General features: G+C 40.7%; 1 protein-coding gene across 11 annotated transcripts in view; it reads right to left on the reverse strand.

Annotated features, from left to right (window-relative positions):
• Positions 1-7,094: 7,094 nt before the first annotated feature.
• Positions 7,095-27,102, reverse strand: part of MLLT10 (MLLT10 histone lysine methyltransferase DOT1L cofactor) — a 253,347-nt gene continuing 233,339 nt past the window's right edge. For 5 of the 11 annotated variants that reach the window (XM_057543532.1, XM_057543539.1, XM_057543537.1 and 2 more), the window contains 9 exons: positions 23,514-23,631; positions 22,087-22,159; positions 18,885-19,039; positions 16,761-16,949; positions 16,061-16,149; positions 15,564-15,925; positions 14,412-14,508; positions 10,546-10,740; positions 7,096-8,809 (listed from right to left, as the gene is read on the reverse strand). In XM_057543532.1, the coding sequence (XP_057399515.1) occupies positions 8,765-8,809; positions 10,546-10,740; positions 14,412-14,508; positions 15,564-15,925; positions 16,061-16,149; positions 16,761-16,949; positions 18,885-19,039; positions 22,087-22,159; positions 23,514-23,631 (1,323 nt within the window). In that variant the 3' untranslated portion in view covers positions 7,096-8,764. Of the gene's footprint in view, positions 8,810-10,545; positions 10,741-14,411; positions 14,509-15,563; positions 15,926-16,060; positions 16,150-16,760; positions 16,950-18,884; positions 19,040-22,086; positions 22,160-23,513; positions 23,632-27,102 lie in introns of all 11 variants that reach the window. The other 6 variants (XM_057543542.1, XM_057543540.1, XM_057543541.1 and 3 more) reach the window with 3 other exon arrangements.

The following is a 27,102-nucleotide window of genomic DNA, read 5'->3' on the forward strand; positions in this document are numbered from 1 at the left end:
TGGATCCAGGAGGCGTTTTCAGGTTGGATCTTCAGTCCTGATGAGCAGGGGGCGGCGTCACCTTTCAACTTTTCTGCAGCCTCAAGTTTTTCGGGAAAGAAGTGCGTGTAATTCAAGAAAACAGGGAGCCCTCCCGGCCCATCCTCAGATCCCTGTGCAGGCGCTTCATCTCCCACCTGCCTTCTTAACCTCAGAGTCCCCGAGGGCCAGCCTCCAGCACGCCCTCCTCGCGGCCGTTGCCTGTGCCGCCTGCACTGGCCTGATGGGGACCAGCCTCCCCATGCCCGAGCCAACCATCGTCCTCTCTGCGGAGGAAGCCTGGGGCCTCCCTCACGTCCAGCACCGCAGCACAGCCTGGGAAGTCTGCCCCTCTGGGTCCCCTCCCTGGGAAGCAGAGGTTGGAAGCCCTCCCACAGAACCGAGAAGCAAGACAACGCATCTCCAGCCCAGAGCCAGCGATGGAGACTGTTCATTCCTTGCCCCTAAAAGCCTTCGCTTGGTCGAAACACCCCTGCGGTTTCTGGATCCTACTCGGGGGTCACTTCCCCCACGGGACCCAAACGTGCCTTTCTTCCCCACCCTCCACGTGATCTCATCTGAACCTTCAAACCAGTTCAGTTCAGTTTGTCTGCTCCCCAGTCCTGGATCTGTGCGGGACGCCGGGCCCAAAGCAGCCAGAGGTCTGGGGGCCAGAGAGTGGCCACAGCTGCAAGGATGTCACAGCACCACCCGGGCTCTGCCCCTGAGGACAGACTCACCAGGCCCGAACTGTGACCAAAGGCAGCTCATAGTTCACGGAAGTCTTTACTGAATTTACGGGATTGTAAACATTCAGTTAACGGTATGAAAGAGACATTTCCTTTGTTGCCAATACCAAGGTGAGGGGTGGGACTGTAAGTGGAACAACGGTTGGCGTGAATTCTTAACAAGGTAAAATTATCTGAAAAAATCTAACGGCTTCCCAATGTTTACAGAAGTTCACAACTATTTCATTTGGAAAGGCCTAGTGTGATGTATACCAAAAGTGGTTTTCATCAATGTGTGTTTTGTTTCCAGTAAGTGAAGTTAAGGTTAATGATACGTGTCTCACTGAGAGCTGTCAAATTCGAAACAAAAGTCCATCCCCTACTTTGAAAAGCAAAGTTACATTCCGTCGTGAGGCACCTCTTGCCTACAATGCCAGGGCCTCCGCTGTCTGTCTTGGGGAGTGTCCAGGGGCAGTGGTCCTCCTGTCCTCTGCTTGGTTGACGGAGCGCTTAAGAAAGCCACCTGGCGACCTGCGTTCTCAGCACTCCCGCCCATCGCGAGCTCTTGACCCCACGACCCAGCACACTCCCACAGCACTTCTGCAAAGCAGTCCAGACGGGAACCGGCCCGTGGCATCCCGAGCGGCATGCAGAGCACCCCTGCCCGAGGGTCTGTGCTGGGCAACGAGCAGCAGCTGCTCAGAAACTTCCCAGAGCAAAACTCAGCAGGGAAGCAGGGAGCCAGCAGCCCAGGTGCATTTCCTGCGGCGGGGGGACGAGGCCGCCCAGCACCTCAGGCCAGTTCCCAAAGCGGCTTAGGCATGCAGAGCCACACCAAGACACAGGCACGAGCCCACAGCCCAGACAAGTGACACAGGTTTGAGAACTGAAAAGGTGCACCGCCGGGTAATGTTCTGTCGAGGACTGGGAGAGTGAAAGCTGAGGAGGCGGCTAATGATGATGAGTCACCGGCCTTCTGGAGGAAGGCTGGTCCTCAGCCCTGGGGGAGACAAGACTTTGCAGAATCAGATCATCATTTTCCCATTCGTGTATCAAAAAGGAAGTCTTCCCAAGAACCTAAAATGCGCTCCTTAATAAAAGTTAAAAGCCTAAACCAGTTTTCCCTGTTTATTCAACTCTTAATTACGAGGACCCAGTTACACAGATCAGGTATATTCTGGTTCAATTAAGTCTGAACCTTTGCAAGGCCCACAGGTGATCCTGATGCACACTGAGAGCCGGGAACCACTTGGGTTTCTCTTTTATTTAAATGCCTCTGGTTAAAGCTAACTGTGTAAACAAGAATTTACTCTTTACCAAGTATGAATACAGCTTTATTGATGTGCTGTAATTCTCATCTGGAATTTATCTTCCTTTCATCTTCACTGTGATTATTTCCTTCCTCTTTCCGCTGCGGCAGTTTGCAGGGCTCTCTCTGTCTCACCTAATATGTCTAAGAGTCGGACACAAGGACACGGTGGGCTCGGCCGCTGCGCAGCGTCTACTCCCGAGCGAGCTTAAATAACCTCAAGGTGGAACCACCCTGCTGCCGAAGCACAAAGCGCCCAGAGGCTCCTGGAGCGAATCGACGCGAGGCACCAACGGCCTCAGGAGCGTCATCTTCTCCAGACAAGAACGGATGTCACCAAGCTGGCGACACAGGTCCTTCCTGACCTCACTGCCCTCACAAGAACGAACAACTGTTCATGGACAAGACACCCCTAAGAAAATCCTACACGACGGACGCGAGGCTGAAGCACCGCCGGCACCACAGAGACCACGACGCGCCTCACCTGGCAGAGTCAGAGGAGCCGCCCCAGGCCCGCCCAGCACCGCCCAGCAGGGCCCCTGAGCCCACCGCTCCTCCGGCGGACCTCTAGCGCCCTCGCCCCAGCACCGTGGGCTGCTTCACGGGAGCCCCTACTCCAGTTCCACCCCGCCGCGTCACCGGGGGAGCTGCGGGGCTCGACCCCTGGGCATCTGTGGTGGAGAAGACGGTGGGGCTTCCGACAACCGGCACGCGGCCGACCGAGCACCTACCTGCTGAGCCCAGGCGGCGGTCCCTGCCAGTGGCTCTGCCCGCCTGCGGCAGCACGTCCGACCAGGGAATCCGGCAGGGCGCAGGGTGCGGGCCTGGGGGCGCGGAGCCGGCTGTTGCCCCCGCGCGGGCCGCAGTTCACTCGGAGCCCCGCCCACCGGAGAGGCAGCTGGGACGCGGGCACGTGGGCGCCGCGCGGAAGCTCTCTCATAGCCCCGCCCGCCGCCGAGTGGAGCTCCGCGGCCCCCTCCCTGCCCAGGAAGGCGGCCGCAACGCCGGCAGAGCCGCACCGCCCAGCCCTGCTGGAGCCCTGGAGCCGAGTCCAGCAGGGGCAGAGCTCTGCCGAGCAGATCCAGCGGCCCTGTTCAGCCAGGAAACTTGAGACACCGGTCGGCTAGAGTCGAGACCACGAAGCGCCTTACCTGTCTTGGAGCCAGTTCTCCCACTCCACCTGGGCAGGGGAACTAATTTGTAGCCCCACCCACTGCTGAATACAGCTGCCCGCCCTCTCGCGCAGGAAGCCTGACCAGAGCACACAGCAAGCTGTGTAGCCCATCCGAGAGCCGTGCTTACAGTGGCACTTAAACAGGGCACAGCCTGTGCTTCCCTGTCTGCAGAGCAACACCGGCGGCCCTGTCTGACCAGGGAATTCAGCACACAGTTTGGCCTAATTAGGGCCCCCAAACAATGCTGCCCCTCCAGGGAGGGCAGCTAACTCAGAGCCCTGATTAATACTGGGTATAGTACCCAGTCCCGACAGTCTGATGGGCCTGACCAGAGACCCCAGGCAACAGCAAAGCCCATCCTACAGCCTTACTAGGGCAGGGGAACAAGCCAGCTTTCCTATCCAAGTGCTCTCAGCAGCACCACCACCCCTGCCCCCCACCTCAGGGTTCTGGGCAGTGGCCTTGCCCCAAAGTAGACCCTGATATAGCAGCCCCCCCGCCCCCCGCCCACAAACATTACCAGCAGACACATCCAGAAACCCCAACAGGGCTGACTGGTGAAAAACTGTCTCTGCCAAAATGAACCTGTAAAATCTGGAAGAGGAGCCCACTTACTCAAATGCTCAGATAACAACATAAGGAATCAAGGATCACAAAAATTCAGGTAAGCGTGAGACCACCAAAGTAGACTAGTAACTGATGCTAAAGAAATGGAGATCTATGAACTATCAGACAAAGAATTCAGAATAATCCTCTTGAACTTTAGTGAACTACAAGGACACACAGCTAAACGAAATTAGGAAAACAATATGTGAACAAAATGAGAACTTCAACAAAGAAATAGAAACCATTAAAAGCAAACAAAAATCCTAGAGCTGAAAAATACAATGACTGAACTGAAGCATTCAACAGAGAGCTTCAAAATCAGACGACCATGCAGGAGAAACAATCAATGACCTAGAAGACAGGACATTTGAAATTATCCAGTCAGAGGAGCAAAAGGAAAAAAAAAGAAAAAGAGTGAAGAAAGCCTTATGGGGCACAATCAAAAGAACCAATATCTGCATCATGGGAATTTCAGGAGAAGAGAAAGCGAAAGGGACAGAAAGTATGTTCAAAGCAATAATGTGAAAAAGCTTCCCAAACCTGGGGAGAGAAATTAACAGATCCATGAGGCCCAATAGACCCCAAACAGGTTGAGCCTAAATAGGGCTACACTGAAACACATTAAAAATATCAAAAGTCAAAGACAAATAATTTTGAAAGCAACAAGAGACAAGAGAGAAGTTACATACAAGGGAAACCCCGTAAGACTATCAGCAAATTTCTCAAAAGAAACTTCAGGCCAGGAGAGATGGGATGATACATTCAAAATACTGAAAGTAAAAAACTGTCAACCAAGAAGCCTGTATCAGGCAAAACTGTTCTTCAGAAATGAAGAAGGGGTAAAGATTTTCCTGAACAAGCAGAAGCTGAGGGAGCTCATCATCACCAGGAGACCTGCTTTGTAAGAAATCCTAAAGGGAGTTGAGTGGAAGTAAAAGGATGCTGATTAACATTATAAAATATAAGAAGGTACCATAAAATTCAATGATCATGGTAAATATACATTCAAAATTAGATTCTGTAATATGGTAATGGTGGTGCATAATTCACTTACAACTCTAAAAGTTAAAAAACAAACAGTAAAAAGAATCATAACTATAAAAATCTGTTATTGGATACACAATATGAAAAATATGTAAACTGTAATATCAGTAACATAAAATGTGAGGGGAGGAGAAGTAAAAGTGTGAAGCTTAGGACAGCTATCTAAGTTGTTGTCATTTTAAAATAGGGTGTATTATAATTTTAAGATATTTTATGTAAGACTCATGAAACCACATGGGAAAAGTCTAGTAATTACACAAAAAGAACATGACAGAGAAGTCAAAGCATACTGATACCCAAAGACATCAAAACACAGAAAGACAGCAGGATAAGGAACAAGGAACAATGGGTCTACAAAACAGCCAGAAAACAATGAACAAAATGGCAACAGCAAGTCCATACCTGTCAATAATTACTTTAAACAAAAATAGATTAAATTCTCCAATAAAAATAAAAAGAATGGCTGAATGGATAAAAACACAAGATCCAACAACATGCTGCTGCCTACAAGAGACTTGCTTTAGCCTTTAAGACAATTAACTGAGAGTGAAGTGATGGAAAAAGACATCTCAAGCAAAACTAACCAAAAACAAGCAGGGAGAGGTAGCTGTACTTACATATATCAGACAAAATAGATTTTAAACTAAAAATGATAAAAAGAGACAAAGAAGGTCATTATATAATGATAAAAGGGGTCAATCCATCAAGATATAACAACAAACTGAAAAAGACAACCTATAGAATGGGAAAAAATATTTGCAAATCATGTATCTGATAAGGGATTAATATCCAAAATACATAAAGAACTCAGACAACTCAACAGAAAAAAACAAAAATAGGGCTTCCCTGGTGGTGCAGTGGTTGAGAATCTGCCTGCCAATGCAGGGGACACGGGTTCGAGCCCTGGTCTGGGAAGATCCCACATGCCGCGGAGCAACTAGGCCCGTGCGCCACAACTACTGAGCCTGTGCGTCTGGAGCCTGTGCTCCGCAACAAGAGAGGCCGCGATAGTGAGAGGCCCGTGCACCGTGATGAAGAGTGGCCCCTGCTTGCCGCAACTAGAGAACGTCCTCACACGGAAACGAAGACCCAAAGCAGCCATAAATAAATAAATAAAGTTAAAAAAAAAAAAAAGAAAAAAAGAATATCCTTATCATCTAAGGATAAAGACCATTTTCTTAAAAAAAATAAATAAATAAATAAATAAATAAACCAAATAATCCAATCTTAAAATGGGCAAAGGACCTCAACAGACATTTTCCAAAGAAGACATACAGATGGCCAACAGATACATGAAAAGTCACTTGAAAAGTTCCTCAACATTACTAATCATCAGGGAAATGCATATCAAAACCACAATGAGATATCACCTCATGCCTGTTAGAATGGCTATTATCAAACTACCATCTGATCCAGCAACCTCACTTCTGGGAACATATCCAAAGGAAACAAAACCACTTATGTTAAAGAGATATCTATACCCCTATATGTTCATAGCAGCATTACTCACAAATAGCCAAGATATGGAAATAACCTAAATGTCCACTGATGGATGAAGTTGTGGTGTATGAGTCTGTATCTATTTGTGTGTGTATATATGTATGTGTCTATACACACACATATACATACATACAATGTATGATGGAATATTATTCAGCCATAAAAAAGGAAGGAAACCCTGCTATTGTGACAACATGGATGACCTTGAAGGCACTGTGCTAAGTGAATTAAGTCAAACAGAGAAAGACAAATACTGTATGATCTCATATGTGGAATCTTATTAAAAGAACAAAATTTAACTCATAGAAAAGAGGTGGGGGTTGAGGGAGAGGGAACTGGACAAAGGTGGTCAAACAGTTCAGATTTCCAGTTATAAGATAAATAAGTACTAGGACTGTAAAAGTACAACATGATGACTGTTGTTAAGTCTGCTGTACATGATATACAGGAAAGTGGTTAAAGAGAGTAAATTCTAAGAGTTCTCATCACAAGGAAAACACTCTTTTTGTCATTCTCTTTTTTTAGTATCTGTATGAGATGATGGATGTTAACTACGCTTACTGTGGTCATCATTTCACACTATATGTAAGTCAAATTATTACGCTGTCCACCTTAAACTCCTACTGTGCTGTATGTCAAGTGTATCTTAATAAAACTGGAAAAAAAGGCAGAGTTATAAACATTATTAAATTTTATTAACAAAAACTTTGTACATTTTAATACATGTAGAATTTTACATCTAAGTAAAATAACAACACATTCAAAATTTACCATTTATACAAATTGTTACAGAATAACAACCAGTGGGTTAAATAAGTAAAATAAACCACACCGATTTTTTTTTAATTATCTACAAAAGATTTGACTTTCTTTAAAATTCCCCTGAACATATAAAAATAAATTAATTTTACTTTTCAATTAAATCTACCAATTAGAAATATTACAAATCAAAATATCAATGTTATCTTATGAATTTTTCACAATACAAAACAGATTCACAAAACCTTATTTACAGAAATGAGGTAAGAACTGTGCAATGTTTAACCAAGAGACATATTGCAGAATTAACATGTTCTTCCAGCTAAGTACACAGTGGAGGTCTAATTACAGCTGGGTCTTTTCCACTAATAATTCACACATTTAAGAATAGTTCAATGATTACATCCCCAATTGTTTAATTTATACTCTGCTATACTGTCACACCAGGAGTGGGGCTACCCAACGTGGAAGGGCTGTAATACAGATTTCACCTGTTTCAGGAACTGCAGTGGTGGGTTTTTTGTCTTGTTTTGTTTGTTTCAAATCATTGTCAATAATGGGAAGTTGTCTAACTTAAGAAAAAAAGAAAATTCTTACCAAATCCACTCACTTTTCTTGTGACTCATTAGTGGATAAATACCCAGGTAATAGTTTTTGCCTGAGCTAGCTACAGTGGCATAGAAAGTTCTTAATAAAGGCAGAACCATGGGGAAGGCTGCTGGTGCAACGCCGACTGTCCCTACTCCTCCCAGGGACTGAGAGCGCAGGCTCAGCTGTCCAGAGCCACTTCAGCACAAGGCAGGTACTAACAGGCACTTGATTCAGGCCAAACCCCACCAGCAGTTTCAGAGTGGCCCCTCTTTCACTTTGAATTGAGCTGGTTCCCTCAGCAGCCTTAGAAATCACTGAACTCAAGCTTTCTTTAAAATATGAGTAGATCTTAACACTAAAGAAAAAGCATTTAGCAAAAGAAAATTACCTTTAGCAGAAGCAGACATTTACCATCCTAACTTGATTACCAAAATTGGCCAAATCCCATTAGAAAGGAAATTTTTATAATAAAGATTGCCCAGTCCAAGTGGATGACCTATTTATTTGTAATATTTAACCAATAAAACTCCAGTAGAAGAAATTAGACAGTTCCTTGAAATTTGTTTTGACTCACAGAGCAAGCATACTGTAACCCAAACAAAAGATCATATTTCATGTTCCAACTTTTACATTAAAATCAAATGGTTTAAAAATAGAACAAGTCTTTAGTTTTGCTATTCATCTCTCCAATTTATAACAAAATTAGTTGTACACCAACTATATTAAATTTCTCTTAGGCTGATAAACTCATTGCATGTAAATTATTTCAATGACAAAAGTTAGCTATTAAATTTTCTTTCAAAATTCAAAAAATGTGGGTGAGGGGTGGGGGATATGGGAATTCCATTTCAGTGCAACAAAGCAACAAGAAAATCAATCAAAGCCTTACAAGAATGCTCTTGGGGCAATTAATCCTTTGTCGTGCAGCTGGTTTCTTGTTGCATTTCTTCATAGCTGTAGTAAGGGGACTGCAACAGCAGCCAGATGAAGTGCTAGAGCAGCAGGATAGTCCATTTCTAGATGTTTCTCAAGTGTCAACTTTTTTCTTGAGCAACAGGCCCAGTTTTATCACTAAGTCTCTGCAGTTAAAACAAACAAAATAAGATCCATTAGCTAAATGAATTTTTGGCCCCCACTTGAGATAACATCCTCTTACTTGAAATTATAACTGAGATAAAAGGTCATGTATACGGTTATTCCTTTTTTTCTACAAGTCAGCATGGCTACTTTTCAGCATAATATAAAGACATGAATTTACTGGTAAACATTCAGTTGCTTTATATTAAATTCAGCAGTATACAAAGACAGAAGTGCCCCTCTGAGGGAGGATTCATAAGGAATGAATGTAGAAACCATCCCCTCAGATTGACTTTTCCACAGAAGTAGTAACACAGTAGTGTGGAAAATGAACTAAGAAAGTCATGGGTTCTGATCCCACATGTGCTATGTGTCTTTTGAGCTTTAACCTCTTTGAATCTCCCTATTTAAAAAATGGGGTTACAGCCTATTAATATTTTAAAGATTGGAACCACGTATACTATTGTATCTAACAAAGATGCCTGCCACATAGCAGGATACTCATAAATATTATTTCCCAGCCTTGCTTTTCTACATTAGATAATATTGTTTATTTTATAGTGTTTACTATTGTGATTTTCCATTAAAAATACATTTCATACTGTCTAACTTTTTTTAACACAAGAAAAAACTTAGGAAAAAACGGTTAAAAAAAATTCTAAATTAATACAGAATCGATGAAATTTTCCACATCTGCAAAACTAGGTTTGTGATAATGACAGTATTCACAGTCAGGAAGTCAGAGGAACAGTGGGGCAAACAAAAAGCATTGAAGAGTTAATGAAAACCAATAATTCTATATTTTGAACCAATTCTTGTTACTAAATACAAACTAAAGTTTCTGAAAACTAAAAGCACAGTAAAGAGCAAACTTTCAAAGTAATGGGAAAGAGCAAACATTGTGACTTTTAACACCATTTTTTGCCAAGTCTCCCACCTCATTCTTTCCCTTCTTCCTTTTCCTGATGTCCAGTCTCCATTCTATATCCCAATATCCTTCCTCTAACAGGGTTCTGCCCTGAACTGGAATTTAGGGGAAACATTTATACTCCAGTAAAGTAGACCTGATTGAAGGGGAGAATTAATAGAAAGAAACAGCCTTAAAATGTGTGCTACTATATGTATAGTATACTGTTCCTGCACCCATTTTTATTTATCTTAACTTGTACATTGAAAGGGTAAGATGCTATCACTTACATGAGATTAATAATTTAAATTTCATTACAAATGTGATTATGATTTACTTTCTATCAGGTAGAATAACTGGATTGCCCTAAAGTTTATGTATTAATTTTATTATAAATATAATTCAATTTTAGCATGTCTGAGCAAAATAATAAAAATATTCTTAAATTATCTAGACTATTTCTATAATTAAACAAATTAGTTAAACAAAGATTCTCAAAACACCAACTACTATCTTCTGATTGGACTGTCCAATACCACTTACCATACTAAAACACATTTTCATTTTGAAAAATTGCTGTATTATAAAACAGTCTTCCAACCTTACGTGCAAATTCAAACTGATATACTTAGAGGATATATAAATTGGCTTAGGTCCTTTGTGTTTACAATATCCAGGTGCTGAAACAACTGGTTTTAAGAAGAAATTATCAGGGGGATAATATATTTTAAGGGGGGTGGGGAGGAAGAGAGGGGCTGGACAGTCATCTCTGATTAATCAATAAAATTCGTTTTGGTATTTCACTAGCTGTAACAAAGCACAGACACTTACTGTTACCTTCTGACTTGCATTATCGCCATGGATGGTGAGGAACGGGTTGGTGGTGGCTGGATGAAGCGGAGGCGCCTGCGTGCCTGCGAGCAGGTTGTTGATGGGCATCTGCGTGGGTGCCGGGATCTGCAGCTGCTGGAGATCAGGCTGGTGGTGCTGCTGCACCAGCTGATACAGAAGGGCCTGGTGCTGCTCCTTAGGTAAGAACATGCAGGAGAGGGTGAGTCCCAGTGCAGACCCGGCAGTCAGGACAGCCTGCTTTCTCTCTTCTTTGCTCTGATATTAGGTATTTAAGTGACAGCAAAGTCATACTACTAAGAAAGACAACAAGAGTCTCATCTGGAAGAACACACTGCACGAGATAATAACCATCTACTGTAAAATGTCAGTATCATCAGGGAATGGCTTTATTTTCAAAATGGGGCAAACAAACGTAGGAGACCCCTATTCATATGAGGTTGCCCATGATAATCAAGGAGAACGGCAACTTAGAGCAGCCACGTGACCTGCGTTTGGCTTTAGAATGCACTGCATGGTGAAATCCCTCCCATAATTCTGGGAACTTAAAATAACTTTTAAAGTTCTCATTCATGCCAACAGAAAGAGTGCTTTCTTGATGCGGTTATGAGACCATCCCTTCCAGCGAGCACTCCTGAGCGCTTACTATGATGTGGCAGGCACTGTTCTGGGGTGAAGAAATGTTAGGAAATGATTACTGCCCAGGGTCGGGGGAACAGGAATGTGAGAGAGAGGACAGCGGGGGCGGGGTAGGGTCAGGGCGGTTCTCGCTTGGACACAGACACGAGGAGACGAGGGAATTCTCTATATGGATGTGGGGGGGCGGAGGGGGGGTTCCAGGCAGAGGGAATGCTAGCCAGTGCTGAGGGGCCCCGTGGCACACCCAGCATAACCCAGGACGAGCAAGGAGACCGGGGCCGGAGTGCAGTGAGCAGGAAGGAGGCCAGAGAAGGATGAGGGCCTGTAGTGTCGGCCGAGAGCTCTGGTTTTTCTCAAAGTAATGCAGGAAGGCAAAGCAAGGTTTTGAACAGAGGAGTGACACAACCTGACCTAGGATTCTTGATGGATTCAATGTGAGGTGTCAGAAAAAGAGAGGGGTGAAGGAATAACTGCTTGAGCAGCTGCAAGGATGGAGGTGCATCAGCTGAGGTGGGGCAGCCATGTGGAGGGTCAGCAGTTCAGTTTGGACACGTTATGCCTGCACCATCTATAAAGAAAGCCAAGTGGTGGCAACTAAGTAAGCAGTGGATATGGGAGTTTGAAATTCCAGAGAGAGGCCCGGGCTGGAGACGTCGGTATCAGCACAGACAGTATTTAAAGCTTTGCGGCTGGAGGAGATCCTGAATTCTAGGATGCTCTGAAATGAGTGGGGCTGAGGAGAAGAAGAGGACCCAGAAAAGGAAGCTAAAAAGGAAGAACCAGTTAGGTAGGAAGAAAACCAAGATAATGTGGTGTCCTGGGAGCTAAGGGAAGAACGTGTTTCCAGTGGGCAGAAGCCGTTACCAGGCCAGGGGAGATGCCAGGCAGAAACGGACAGGGCTGCGCATGGGGCAGCAGCTGGTCGGGAGGAGGGTCAGGAGGAGGGTCGAGCAAGAGTTTTTCTTAAGGTGGCAGGAGGGAGGTGCCTCACAGTACCATTCCTGACTACGTGAAGTTTGATGCTTGTAAATAAACAAACCTCACGCCACAACCTTGGCTGCAAAGGAAACGTCAAGTCTAATCCACTCAGTCTTCACGGTCTCTGGGTAATAATTTGTGCTAAAAATTCCTTGATCAACCACGTTCCAGAAACGAGGCACCTATATGTGCTGTTATTAGAGTAAAATCTTGATTAACAGGAAGAACCCCAAATAAATTGAATTCCATAACTTCATATTAAGATGAGGCAAGAGATAAGAAAACAAGATTACATTTTAGTGTAAGCATGTAAGAATTTATGTAGACTCTGTCCTTATACCACTGTAAGAACAGTGGACAGTGACAATGATCCAGAATTGTAAAACAGACATTTTCAATACATTTTTGACTAAAGCAAGAGAGTAGGTAGATGTATTTTAGAAAGAAGTTACAAACAAAGGCTGAAACCCCAAAGTTAATTAAATGGGTGTTCTCCTAGCAGTGAGGTGTGCTAGACACACCCTCCCACATCTGCCTTAGCTCTCTCCCCTCCTCCAAGATATCTGTTCCACACCTTCTTTCTCTCCTCTAACCACAATATCCCTATCTCCCTCAGCTGATGACTTTACTTATAACTCCCATTTAAAAACTAAAAACATTAGAAGTGGGTTTCCTCAACCTCCTGTCATAAAACCCACCGACAGCCTCTCTGCCTCCCTCTTATCACAGGGGAAGTTGCTCCCTCCTGAAGAGCTCTGCTGCCCTGGCGTTATCCTCCCTCTCTCTGCACCAGAAAATTCCCAATCAACATACACATATGCTGTCATTTTCAAAATGATTAGAAACTACCCCCCTTAGACCACGTCCTTCTAACGCTAGCTGCCGATTCATTTCTCTGCTCTTTACAGTAAAACATCTTGAGTTGCCTGCACCCCATCTTCGCTTCCTCTCCTATTTTCTTTCCAACCACTCAGTGAAGCTTTTCACTTCTCACCAAAACCACGTTCTCAGAAAGCTCTAGACACCCAAATCCAACGGGCTGTTCTTACCTGTCTCACCAGAAGCATTCTATGCAGCTGAGTCCTCCCTTTCTTGAAATGTTTCTTCACATGGAACTAGGCCACCACTCTCTGTGCTAACTCACTGGCCACTTTTTCCCTAGACCCTTGGCTAGATTACTCTCCTCCTCCAGGGTGCCCAGGGCTCAGTCCTGAGACATTAGATTTCATTCCCTACTGACTTCAGAGAATCCCGTAAATCTAAACATCACTGTATGTCATGTCACTGTTGTGTTCAAAGCCCTACAATTACAGGACTTCCTTGGCAGTCCAGTGGTTAAGACTTCGAGCTTCCACTGCAGGGGGCGCGGGTTCGATCCCTGGCCAGGGAACTAAGATCCTGCATGCCATGCTATGCGGCCCAAACAAATAACAAACAAACAAACAAAAACCCTACCATTAATTCTTTAAAATTCTGAAAGGAAAAATGAGGATATACGAAAAAAGAGTTTTTTAACTGGGATAATTATTAAAGCTAGGCAATCGGTATACCATACTCTCTACTTCTGGTACACTCGAATGTTTATTTCCACAAAGAAAGGTTTTTTTAAAAAAATCACCAATGGCTTTCCATCACACTTAAGGTCAATCTAAATTCCATGCCATGGAGAGCCAAACAAGGCAGCCCACAACCTTGCAGCCCACGCCCACCCGTCTGACTGCTCTCCTCCACACCAGCCCAGTGACACAGCACACAGGCCCTGGTCCCTCCACCTTGAGTGCATATTCTCTTCCACCCCCCCCCATGTCAGAAAGTCATGCTCCTTCAACTTTTATTCAGGTGTGTGCTCAAAAGTCACCTACTCAGAGGCTGGACCATCCTATCTAAGATGGCTCCCATCCGACTGTTATCTATCCCCTTATCCTGCTTCATTTTCCTTCCCAGTACTCATCACTACCAAAAAGTGTGTATATATTTATCGTCCATCACCCCTACCAGAATGAAGCTCCATGAAAATACAAGTCTCCATGAAAATACAGAGTCTACCAGAGCTGCATAGACCACGTTCTAGTATTTGTCGATGAATCAATATAATGTCACTGCAGGTATCACAGACTACACCACAATGTCATTTCACAAAGTGGGCAATCTATACCTATGCTGAATAGTTATTATAGCTTGGATCACTTGCTCCTAATAAAGATCAAGTATTATCAAAAGGAAGAACTTACTGGTGTGAGCTGCTGCGAATTTAACAACTGCTGGAATTGCTGTTGATGAAGAAATATTTGTCTTTGCTGGTCAGAAAGTAATCCTAGTCCTGAGGCACTGAAAAACGATGAAAACTCTTACTTTCTACTGTACACCTTTTAACGTTTTTTTTTAATGTAAAATGAACAACTGTTTCAATTTGATGTTTAATAACTTAACAAGTTTCTAACCATAACACTTTTTGAAAACAATGATGTACAAGTTTCTTTTCTCTCTCTTTCTCTCTCTCTCTGCACATATACAACAGGTAAACAAGAATTCACATTGTCAGTAAATGTTTTGTTTCCCTTTATATTGTAAACCAAGCAGGCACTCAGTTGTTTTATGGAATAAAAATTTACATGTGTTTATAACATGCACATGTAATACTTTATTTTTAATCATTCAAGGATAATTTAACCCACACTGAGTGACACATATTTAAAACAAAGAAAGAATCCAAACATACTACTAATTGATTTGACCTAAACTTTTTTTACAGTCCCAATGGTCGGTAAAATTAAGCACCAATGAAAAGAGAGCCAGAAGAAATAGTTTACTACTATCCATTGCAAATCCATTTAAAATGATTTATTCCTCAAAAGTATGTGCAATAACAACATGGCTTTGCCATTCAAATGAAATTCCACTACAATGAAACAGCGAGTCTCACTTCCTGGAAATTCAAGATAAATATTTGACCTTCATCTTGTATCAAAATCTTTGACTACAAAGCTAACAAAATTACATAGCTGAATTTTAAGAAACCAACATTCATATGTGATCTTCATTATAATATTACTTTTCTTCAGGATTTATGACACATGAAGGCAATATACATGGGGATAAGAAAAATTAGCATTTAAAACACACATCACAGATCAAAACTGAAATTTTCAGTACAGAACAAACCTAATGCTTTGTTACGAAAGGTGATTTAATTTTGTTTTAACCTGAATTACTTAAGTGTCAAAAATAAATGGCTCTTGGTATAATATATTAAGTTTGGTGGTTTTTAATTTCTTAGAGTACATCTAACAAGGAACACATTTAAAATCCCAATCTAAAGTATGGACAGCACTGGTACCATGTTGCACTAAAAAACCCAAAAGGTATTTAAGTAAGTTTCTTACCTGTTAGTCAGTGTAGTTGGCATTGGATGTGCTGCATTAGGTGGTACAGTTGTGTGGGTGAGGGGGGTAGGGTTCTGGGATATTGTGACAGGGGTCTGAATAACCCCATTTAAAGCTCCTACAATGCCATTAATTGCCAGTTGGTTACCTGGCAAAGCTCCAATTATTCCACCCACTCCAGGCACGGCAGGAATGGTGGATGTCACAGTCTGCATTCCACTGGCCAGTGCCCCCACTGTCACACCGTTGACCTGCTGAACTCCACTAAGGCCTGAGCCCTGCTGGGCTGGACTCTGCCCCGCAGGAGGGGGAGTAGAAAGAGCCGAGGAGCTGCTGGTGCTCTGTCCACTGGAGGTTAAGTCCTAACGTAAGAAAGAGTAGAAGCTAAGTTGTAAACAACACAGAAAAACTGTTTGAAATAAGTTTAAACCATTCAATGTGATATACTACTGTTCACAAGTGAAACACACAAATGAAACTAACCACACCCAAATTACCTGATTTAATACAGGAAGAGAATTATCAGGTAGAAAGCTGTTTCCTAGATGAGGGCTCTTACTGCTGTTCAAGGAATCAGTAGTAGGAGCTAGATTAAAAAAGACAAAGAAAAAAAAACCTATTTACCTGTTAAATTACATTATGTGTAAGATTAAAGGCTTGTCTAAAAAAGCTTACCCTGAAGCCCACATTAAAAACACTTAAATATTAAGCCTTGTTATTCTTAAGACCAATTTGAATGAAAAAAATCTTTATCTCTACTGAATATCATGGCTTTAAATCAATAAAGAGATCATTACATATTTAAATTTTACCATTAAATTCTGTACTAAAGAAGTTAGAGCAAATTCAAATTGAACACTGAACAGGATTCTTTTTTTTTTAATTTTTGAATTTTATTTTTTATTTTTTATACAGCAGCTTATTAGTTATCTATTTTATACATATTAGTGTACATACGTCAATCCCAATGTCCCAATTCATCCGACCACCACCACCAGCCCCCCACCACTTTCCCCCCCTTGGTGTCCATACGCTTGTTCTCTACATGAACAGGATTCTTTATGCTCCTAGAAAATAATTTATCATTCCTTTTCTACAACTGCATATAACTGGTGACCAGTTATTATTCAGTTATTATGAAAAAGATAATGGAAGTCCATCCTACTTTCCTTAGATCCACAATAAATTCATACTTACCATTCTGTGCTGAAAATGCATGCATTTGATGAGATGGGCTGGGATTTGTTGTTATTGTTGGAAAAGGCACTGAGAGCTGTGCATTCAATAATTGAAGGCGTTCCTTTTTGGCAGTCAAGTTTTTAATCTGTTCCTCTAATCTTCGATTTTCTACTTGAAGTTGGTGTAATGACTTCAGCATTCCTAAAACTAGCAGACATTTGAATGGTTTTTAATAGAGAATTTCATACACAGGACTAGGTATTTTATGGACTTAAGTGTCAATAACTTTAGAAATAAATTAAAATAGAAAAGTAGATATTCTATAAAGCATTTCTAAGTGACTACGTTCTACTCCTAAATTTATATGTAGATATAAATATACCATAATATATTTGTACCTACGTAAGCATAAAGGGATACTGTTCCTAGATATACCATGTGGAAACTTTGTCGCCACATACCAAAAAAAACCCACCTAGTTCAGGTAATTTCCATTCTCAAAGAAAAATCATGAGACCACTTTATTTTCATCAAAATAAAAACCTAATTAAAAATTCAAAGTGCTCGCCATGAGTTTTCATTAAAATCATATTTCAAAGGGCAAAGAATCACACCAATATCCTTCGCCACAAATAAAGAGCACACGTATTTGTTCGCTGCTTGGTTGAGTTAAGCAAGCCACCTGACACAGGACTAGGAAGCCCAGCTGCTAGGCCTGTGGATCCACACTCGCCCAGCAGAGAGCAGTGTGTGTGCACCGCAGCCCCGCTCCCGGCTCCGAGGGAAGGCGCGTCATCTGCACACAGGCTCAGCTTCTGTCCTGCCTCACCACCTCAAGTACCGTTTCCGTTCCTGCCACAGCTCTCAGACCTCTCGACACAGCAGAGAGAGAGGGCTGTGTGATGCTGCGGTGATGGACACTTTAAAAGTTCTATGTATTAAAAAGTTGTATTTGCTTAACATGCCCTCAGGGCCTTGAAAACACACAATTCTACTGGTACAGACACATACGGTCATTTCCCAAGGATTTAACTTTTATCCCTCCTCTTCAAGATCCCACAAATAAACCCTTAGTATACCCAAATGAGATGCAGTAAGACTAAGCTAAACCTGTCCTCCAGCTATCATGTTCAAAGGATTATCCCGGCATGAATTTCCTCACAATTAGCATTTTTTGTCAGAGCACCATTCATAAAAATACCAATTTATGGCACCTGTGTAACAATAAGCAAAATATTTTGTTTTGTTTTAAAAAAATAAAGCAGCAAAAGCTTATACCTCCCACCCCCAAAATGATTAAAAACCAAACCAAAACAAAACACCTATTATTTCCCCCAGATATATATATATCCTTAACATTAGGCCACTTCTCTAGCTAACAGAATCTGTAGTAACAGTTTTTGGTTTTGGCATTTTTCACCCATGGCTCTCCTTAATACTTAAAATTGTAAAGATACTAAATATGTATATGTAATATGTATTACATAATTTAGCAAGTAAATGATATAGATAATATATATGTTATATATATAATTTAGTAATTATTCTCCTTTCTCACCCAAATTGTAAAATCAAGAGAGTTGGCCATACTTGACTATACACATTTTTTAAAATAAATTCTCCAAAGGTGAGCAAGTTTGATTCAAACAACTAAGCTAAAAGAAGCTATAACTCATATTTTAGTAAAACTTAAAAATTGATTAGAACAAAGTACAATGGAGAAACAATGTACCAATATTTTAATAATTATAAAAAGTAACAAAAACCAGTGAATTCTATGAGCCAGACAACGTTCTTTATATATTCTATGTCATTTAACCCTCAAAACAATACTATGATATAGGTACATTATTATTCCCATTCTACAAATGGAAATCTAAAAGCACAGTGACATTAAGAAACTTGCCTAAGATCACGCTGTTAATAACAGGTAAAAACAAAATTCAAGCCCAAGCAGTAAACCTGTAGCATTTGTTCTATTGAGCCACTACATCACACTTTCTCACCATATTATGTAAGACATATCATAATTTCAATGCTATTCTTGATGAAGTGTGACTTCAACATCTATCCACCTATCTGTTCATCCATCCATCCATCCATCTATTGACCTCTCTTTAAAGACAAGAAGAGAATACTTACTGTCACTAGGAGTGCCCTGTTCTAATAAAAACTGCTGTCCTTCACTCCACTGCCTCTCCAGAAGCTGCTCTATGCTGGCTGCTACTGGGGGCAGGTTTTCCAAACTGCTGTTGCCTGGTTGATCATAGCGGATCTGTAAGCTACTTACAGGGGACCTGTTGGAAACATTAATCCTCAGGTTAAACAGAAGAAGGACCCTTTGAAGGAAGCACATTCACATTTCTCACCTTACGCTGAGCCTTCTCCTGTACAAGTTTTCTAACACCGGGCTGCCTATGTTAGAACGATAAAACCATAATCTACCCTAAAATTTAGTAATTACCATCCTTCCTCCCCAAATGGTAAAAATGAAGGGAATAGCTGGCCATGCTCGATAATTAAAAACCACTAGAAAATATAAACACACCACTAATAATCTCTGAAATAGGCTGTAAAAGAACTTGATGCAACTTTATAAGACAAGAGGGAGAAAGACAGGACTAGAAAGACTTACACTGTACAATTATAATAAAGTAGAGAGCATTTTAATTCATAACCACAAAATCTCAAATATCAGTAAAAAGAATTTTTAAACAATTTTGAAGGAGTATTTTGTTATAAATTCAAAAATACTTAGTTTCAAGTATTTTCAGAATTAGGGAACATTATCAAGACCAAAGCAATTTTTATTTGAGCCCTTTATACAAGTTTTTTCTAAAATGTCTTAGATCTGTACTTCAAATGATAACAACTTAAATCACCTCTTCCAAAATAAGTATCACTTACATTAAGATGAACATGTTATGTTCTTTCATCCACTTTTTGTTCTAAATAAGTAAATGTGGCCATTTCTGGTCTCCAGCCTCCATAAAAATATAATAAATTAGTAAAGGGCTTTAGAGTTTCTGAAGTGTTTCCACCTAGTTAACTTCACAACAACCTAGTGAGAAGTCAAAACCTGCATTACTGGCTCCATTTCTATCTGAGGAAACAAGATGGGGCTTCAGTGACTTGTCCAAAGACACGCTGCTAGTAAGTGACAGAGCTGGGCTACAGCTCAGGTCTTCCAACAGCCCGAAGAGTGCTCTGCCGCATCCCTGATATGCATCGCTACAAAAATCTCTTTAAATTAGAAGTTAAACAAATGAGGCTTTTTATTGCACATGTAAACATCACATGCTACATACAGCTGCCCATCCCTTTCCAAATAGTATATTATTGCCAGGATAATTTAGGCCATTATATTTCAGGCTGATTTTTAAAGAATAATATACAGTTAGAAGTATGTGCTAAAGTAATTTAGTGCCATTTTTTTCTGTTAAATACCATTTAGCTAATGAAACACAAAGAACTGCACAATGCAAAATTGCAGTAAGGAATCCTGAATAATTTCTAGGTAGCTTGAATGATATTTTAAGTTTAAAAGGAGAACACAGGGACTTCTCTGGTGGCGCAGTGGTTAAGAATTCACCTGCCAAATGCAGGGGACACGGGTTTGAGCCCTGGTCCGGGAAGATCCCACATACCACGGAGCAACTGAGCCCATGCGCTGCAACTACTGAAGCCCGCCCGCCTAGAGCCCGTGCTCCGCAACAAGAGAAGCCACCACAATGAGAAGCCCATGCACTGCAAAGAAGAGTAGTCCCCGCTCACCACAACGAGAGAAAGCCCACGCACAGCAACGAAGACCCAACGCAGCCAAAAATAAATTAATTAAAAAAAAAAAAAAAAAGGAGAACACAGAGATGCTTCCTCCACTAAACATATGAGCAAAAAAATCCATTAACTTTCTTCTGTGAAAAAAAAAGAATAAAACAGTACAGAAGTAACACAGCATAAATTACAGATTGGTCAGATGATGTTATAATTGTACTTCAGATTCCTAGTTTCAAAAGAAGAATATTTAATTTTCTGCAGAGTTCAATTAGGAAAAACAATACTACCTTTAGTTCACTCAGGGATTAGAAAAAAGGCACTACTGATGCAGCACTAGAAAACAGCAAAATTAGAGGTTATTGGACTAATCTCTCTCACGTTAAAGATGGTCCTTAACAGACATTCCCATATATATTAGCAACACAACAACAGTGATATTCACGGTAGCCATGGCAGAAAAAATTTTATTTTTAATAGAATTTTAAAATTTCCACAGTTGAAAAAGATTCTTGAATGGGCTTCTTCCTCCTTCTGCTCCATTCTCACCCAATCTAATACTATGCTTGAGGCAGTTTACAAAAGTAGAGAACAGAGAGAAAACAAACTAGAAACAGTTATAGGAGTTGAGAGTGGAATAAAGTTAATAAAAAGATAGCCTAATGTGCTATTAGCAGGAATAAACTTATATATTATATATTAATAAATGGTACCTGAACTCTTTCATATAATATCTAAGATAATTTCACAGAACAACGTAACATATTTGCTATGCTTTGCTTCAGACAATTTTAAGAACTAGAGGGATTTTAGAGACGAGCCACAAGAACTTCATTTACTGAATTAGGAACGAGAGACTAAAGGGTTAAGTGCATTGCCCACAACAGAGCTAAAACTGGAACCCAAAGTTGAAAGCCTGGAGTCTGCAGCTTTAAGAGACTTTTTTTGTTTGTTTTTGTTTGTTTTGTTTTTATTTTTGGCTGTGTTGGGTCTTTGTTGCTGCGTGTGGGCTTTCTCTAGTTGCGGCAAGCGGGGGCTACTCTTTGCGGTGCATGGGCTGCTCATTGTCGTGGCTTCTCTTGTTGTGGAGCACGGGCTCTAGGCGCAGGGGTTTCAGTAGTTGTGGCACACGGGCTCAGTTGCTCCGCGGCATGTGGGATCTTCCCAGGCCAGGGATCAAACCCGTGTCCCCCCTGCATTGGCAGGCAGATTCTTAAGCACTGCGCCACCAGGGAAGCCCTAAGAGACTTTCAAGACTATTTTATAACCAAAAAGAATTACCCAAATTAATACATTAATAGTACCAGGAGCTAAATATACAAGAGAGCTGAAATTGATTAGAAATCCAAGAAAAGGTATATCTTTTACAAAGCTTACAAATCTAACCATGTGTTTAAATTAATATTCAAGTCAATTTAGAATCATTTTTCTTGACTGTCCAGACATGCTTCTTATCTACAGAATGCTTTTATAGCCTCACAAATGTATGCTCTGCTGATATGAGTTAAAGAAGTTTCCAAATCGCGAAATGTTTCCTTTACCGATACTTTGCAGTGCAAATAAGGCTTACCTTGGTGAGAGACTCCCTCTGGGTGAGCTTCCTCTGCCACCAAGGCTGCGGCTATTGTCTCCGAGTTCTTGATCTGCAGTGTAAATATTTCACAGCTGATAAAGTGACTCTCACTAGATAACAGGTTTTAAGCTCTGGCCCTGATTTTTTCTAAAACATACATAAAACCTTTACCACTATCTTTGCAGTTACTATGAAAGTAGAAGATCTAGTATGTTGCTAGTTTAGAATTGCTGAACTGTGGCATGTAAGGCGTTGTCCCTACACGTTTTTTGTGGGTGGAGAAGGCCATGGATTATGTTCGTTCTTTCATTCCTTTCAATTTTACAGCACAGAAGCGTGGTTTCCATTTGCAGTACCCTCCCCTCAGCCACTTTTAATTTCTACGGTTAAAGTAATGAATCACAGCTGTGGACAGCTAATCTGTATGCTTATCACAGCAAATCCTTATGCTTTGTATATTTTAACACTTTGCATTCCAAGACAAGTCATAAAATACATATGTATTACACAGAGCTACACACCAAAACTAGAAGTGCATCTATTACATGGATCATTTCACACAACACTAAATATCCAAATGGACAGTAACAAGTAGGAACACAGAATTCTGTATTTAAAAGGAAAAAGAAATTCATTTCTTCAGAATATTCCTTAGGTAACACCGAATATCTCTGCTTGAAAAATAACTTTTATTTCCTCTACAGTTAGTTCCTTATAAAATCATCCTATCTGGCCTCTTTAAGGTTGTCCTCCCCTTACTCTGAGTCAGGTAACCTCTGACCCTTAAAGGGTAAAGACATGACTGATCCATTCTTGGTGAACTGCTAAACCCATTCCCTTCCCCCAAACAGGCATGACTACTTGGACATGTCAACAAATCCTTAAGGATGGAATGAGACAAAGCAAATCCAGTGGCTCATTAAAACAGTACAAGAGGCAAATGCTACAAAATGTCAACTGGTAAAAATTCACAGGATTACTAAACACTGTAGAAATTCTCTAACAGGATTTTTTTACCAAGTTTGTGTAATGCAATTTCATGAATTATGCAAATAAAGATTGAGGCTATTCACAGAAAAGCCCAGTGTTATGTTACTTTCATTGCACAGAACTGAGCACTGAACACATCAATCACAAAAGTCACAGGAGACACTAGCATTCCTGCCTGCTGATGGCTCTGCTTAAACATTTACATTTCAGACAGTAAAAAAGCACATCACTATTTTGCAGCACAGCATACTATTTACTTCCAACTGTGATTCTTTTGATTTAAAAAGGGAGGGGCACAATCCCCCCCCCACCCTTTAGATTGTACTTATTAACCACACCTTTAGATCTTTCAAATGAAATGACCTGAAGGGGGTAAAAATTACATTGGGGGAAGGGAACAGAATTTCAGAGTTTAAAAATTCTTGAAATCTTACCTGTTTGATTATTTTCAGACTGAGCTATAAGAGCTGCCATTGATGAATTTGGATTTAATCTATTGCCATATATATGAGATGATGCCTGACTAAGAGAAGATCCAGCTAGAGTATTTGCCTAAATGAAAAGAATTACAAAGACAAATGAATTATACTTAAAAATATCTTAATACTTTTCCTCCTAATAGACCTAGTAACAGCTATTTTCTCCAACCTAAGAATATAAGCAAAAATTCCTGACTTTCTGAAGAGCAAATTTCATTCTTGTTTTACCATTCCAATACTCCAGTTTCTGAAAAGTTACCTAACTCTAAATTTAAAAAAAAAAAAAAAAAGTGAGAGAGAGAAAGGAAAAGAATTGGCACAAAGTTAACTATTCATGCTTTAATTTCAAAGTACCTATTCGATACCAAAACCAGTGGCATGGTAACCATGTGAACATATGACTAGTTATTTAATCTTATTAAACCATTTACAAAATAAGGGCAGGGAGACAACAGATGTCTAACAAATGTTTCAATCTCTTACCTCACAGGCTGGCTGAGGAGGTCAAAAGGTCCAACTCCTACCTTTAGTATTTTAACTACACAGAGCCATATTTCTATTGCTTAACTCTGTCATTAGTAAAACCTGCACACTATTTTGTTACTTCCTATTCTGATAGACTTGGAAGCCTGCTGCTTTTTCTGTTTTGTTTTGTTTTTACTTTAAAAGAAAGCAAACAGGCATCACAAGTATGTTTTCTATACAATGCAGGGCTCAACGAATCACAGCTTTGCCCTGACCCCATATAAGGCACTGTCTTTTTGGCAGTAAGCCAGCTCTACGAACTGAAGAGCTGGTCCACAGTTTGTGATTCATTCATGTTGCTAACCACAATTCTGAAGGCCTCCACTGGGACTTGTGCCAAACAAGCGAAAATGAACCCCTAAACAGATGAAGCTAAGGAGGCTGGCCAAAGTCTTGCGTAATCCAAAGTAATAAAAATGCCTTCTTTGATGTGAATACTTTCTCCCACTTTCCAAGAATATTATAACCTTAAAAATGTGGCATTTTAGAAGCAAATCTCTTGTACACAAAACACTGTTAACTCACAGAAGGCTATTACTAGCCTGAAATACTTTTCAGACTTAACAGAACCACGAATTTCAAAGTACATTTCTTTTTCTTCTTATGAATGAAATCAAACTTAACCTTTCATAAAAACAAAATTCTGGAGAACAATTTAAAAGAACTGAGGCGTTTTTAATATAAAGCAGCTGAATAACAGCAGAACAAAAGATGTGGGACATTTTGACATGTTTAACTGCACAAAAGAGACCAAGACGACATAATAATGACAACAAGCAAAATATAAACAAGAGAATAAACTGTGTTTCTGGAAAGACTCAGACCCTGATATTAATATTCGGCCTCTAGCCAACTTACTAAGCATAAAAGTTGGACTTTACAATTCACAGCAACAGTCCCCGTGATGTAGAATCCTGTCCTTGCTTTCCATTGTTTCAAAGGGTGTATTTCATAGTTCATACTGTAATGTCTAAGTTCAACTGGTCAATTTCTGGGCTTCATTTTTCCTCTTATTAAAGATATGTATGCAAAGTCAGTAGTTTGGATTACATAGTACTGTTTAACAATCAATTAGCCCTCAGCAAAAGCTAAGTCAGCACTTTAACCTAAAGATCCCACTAGACACTTACCATGTATAGAATACCTAAAATATGAGTCGAAAATGGAAATATAGGAAGACTTTTTTTTTAACCTCTCCAGAAGTTAACTACTTGGGAATCTTGGATACTCATAAAATAACTTAGAACAAGAAAAATCAAAGAGACACACAGAAAGATCAGATGTTACCAGTAACCCAGTTTAAAATCTTGGCACCTCACACTAAAAAATGCTCTTTGCAGAGCCAATTACTTACTCTAGACACAATTCTAAAAAGATCAACTAAGCATATAACAGATTAGAAGTGGAAAATTAATTAGAAAGAGGAAGAAAAAGTAATATCTTGAGACATTTTGTTGGCAGCAAGAAGTAACAGCTGACAGCAAGAGAGGAGAGAGAAAAATACGAGCAAGAATGAGTGCATTCCCGACTGCTGGTGGGGCTGTGCTCTGAGTACATGGACAGGAGGGGCCTCTGCACCTGCACCCTATCCTTTGACTCTCATGTTTGTGCACTCATCCACTGGCTGAATCAAAACTATTATCATACCAGTTGAACTGCTTTTCTAGTTCCAATTATCAGTTTTATGAGCTGCCTTAGTCTCTTGACAAGAATCAAAGATCTATTCTCTTTCAGGAGGGTTCCTTCTGTCAAGAGCTTTATATTTATCCTTGTTAGCTTCAAATTTCTTGATGTAGTCTCCAAATCATCTTACTTTCCGAATCACACACTACGCCCACTACACTAAACGGATCAAAATGCCAAAGCAGCACAGCATAACTGATTTCCATAATGACTATCAACAGGAAGAGAATCAATCATCGTTAGCATAATTCCAAAGCAGGAAAGATGTATTTTATAAAGATGGCAGGAAAAGGTAAAATTAATAATAAAATAATAAAATTAGAAATATATTCTTCATTATCCTGATGATCAATTTCCAAAATTTTCTGAATGTTTAAAAATTATCTGGTAGTTTTGTCTTTTAAAAATTATTGTATTTATCTAAACAAGAAATTTTCAAGAGACTGAAAATAAATTACTAATTTTACCATGTAGGGTTTTGTGGTATATGAAAACATCTAAACCACTCCACGTTAAAATTCAAGTCATACCATCATTTTAAGCAGGTAACATGAGCTACAAAGATTCCAGAAATGTCTGACACTGCTTGGCCAACACTTCTGAAATGATATTTACAATGGTTACTGCTGGAAACTCTTGATAACTCTGTAGGCACCTTAGGGCCAAGAAACTCCCAATATTTTAGTGAAATGATTCTTCAGCTTAGTAGCAATAAAGAAGGATAAGTGAGAGAGCAGAGAAGAGGACACACAACTTATGGAGCAGAGTACACACATAATGACTGGCATTTTGTAGACTCAAAAACCTTCGTTATTAATAAGTGAAAGCACTAAGATTCATGGAAGTCCATGAGAACCTAAAGAAGCTAGTTATGAAGCACAAAGGGCACTGAAAGCTTTTATATAAAAGGAATCTGGAACAAGGGAATAAAGGAAAACAATATATACACAGTTCTCCAAAGCACACTTTGGACATGGATTTTTAAAGTGCACTGAAAGCAAATTACTAATGTACCATAGGTCTGCTTCAGAAGACCTGGTATAAAAACTGGCAGCTGGGGGCTTCCCTGGTGGTGCAGTGGTTGAGAATCCGCCTGCCAATGCAGGGGACACGGATTCGAGCCCTGGGAAGATCCCACATGCCGCGGAGCAACTGGGCCCATGAGCCACAACTACTGAGCCTGCGCGTCTGGAGCCTGTGCTCCGCAACAAGAGAGGCCACAATAGTGAGAGGCCTGCGCACTGCGATGAAGAGTGGCCCCCGCTTACCGCAACTAGAGAAAGCCCTCGCACAGAAACGAAGACCCAACACAGCCAAAAATAAATAAATAAATAAA

This window comes from Balaenoptera acutorostrata, chromosome 3 (assembly GCF_949987535.1).
Source record: "Balaenoptera acutorostrata chromosome 3, mBalAcu1.1, whole genome shotgun sequence".
Taxonomy (NCBI): domain Eukaryota; kingdom Metazoa; phylum Chordata; class Mammalia; order Artiodactyla; family Balaenopteridae; genus Balaenoptera; species Balaenoptera acutorostrata.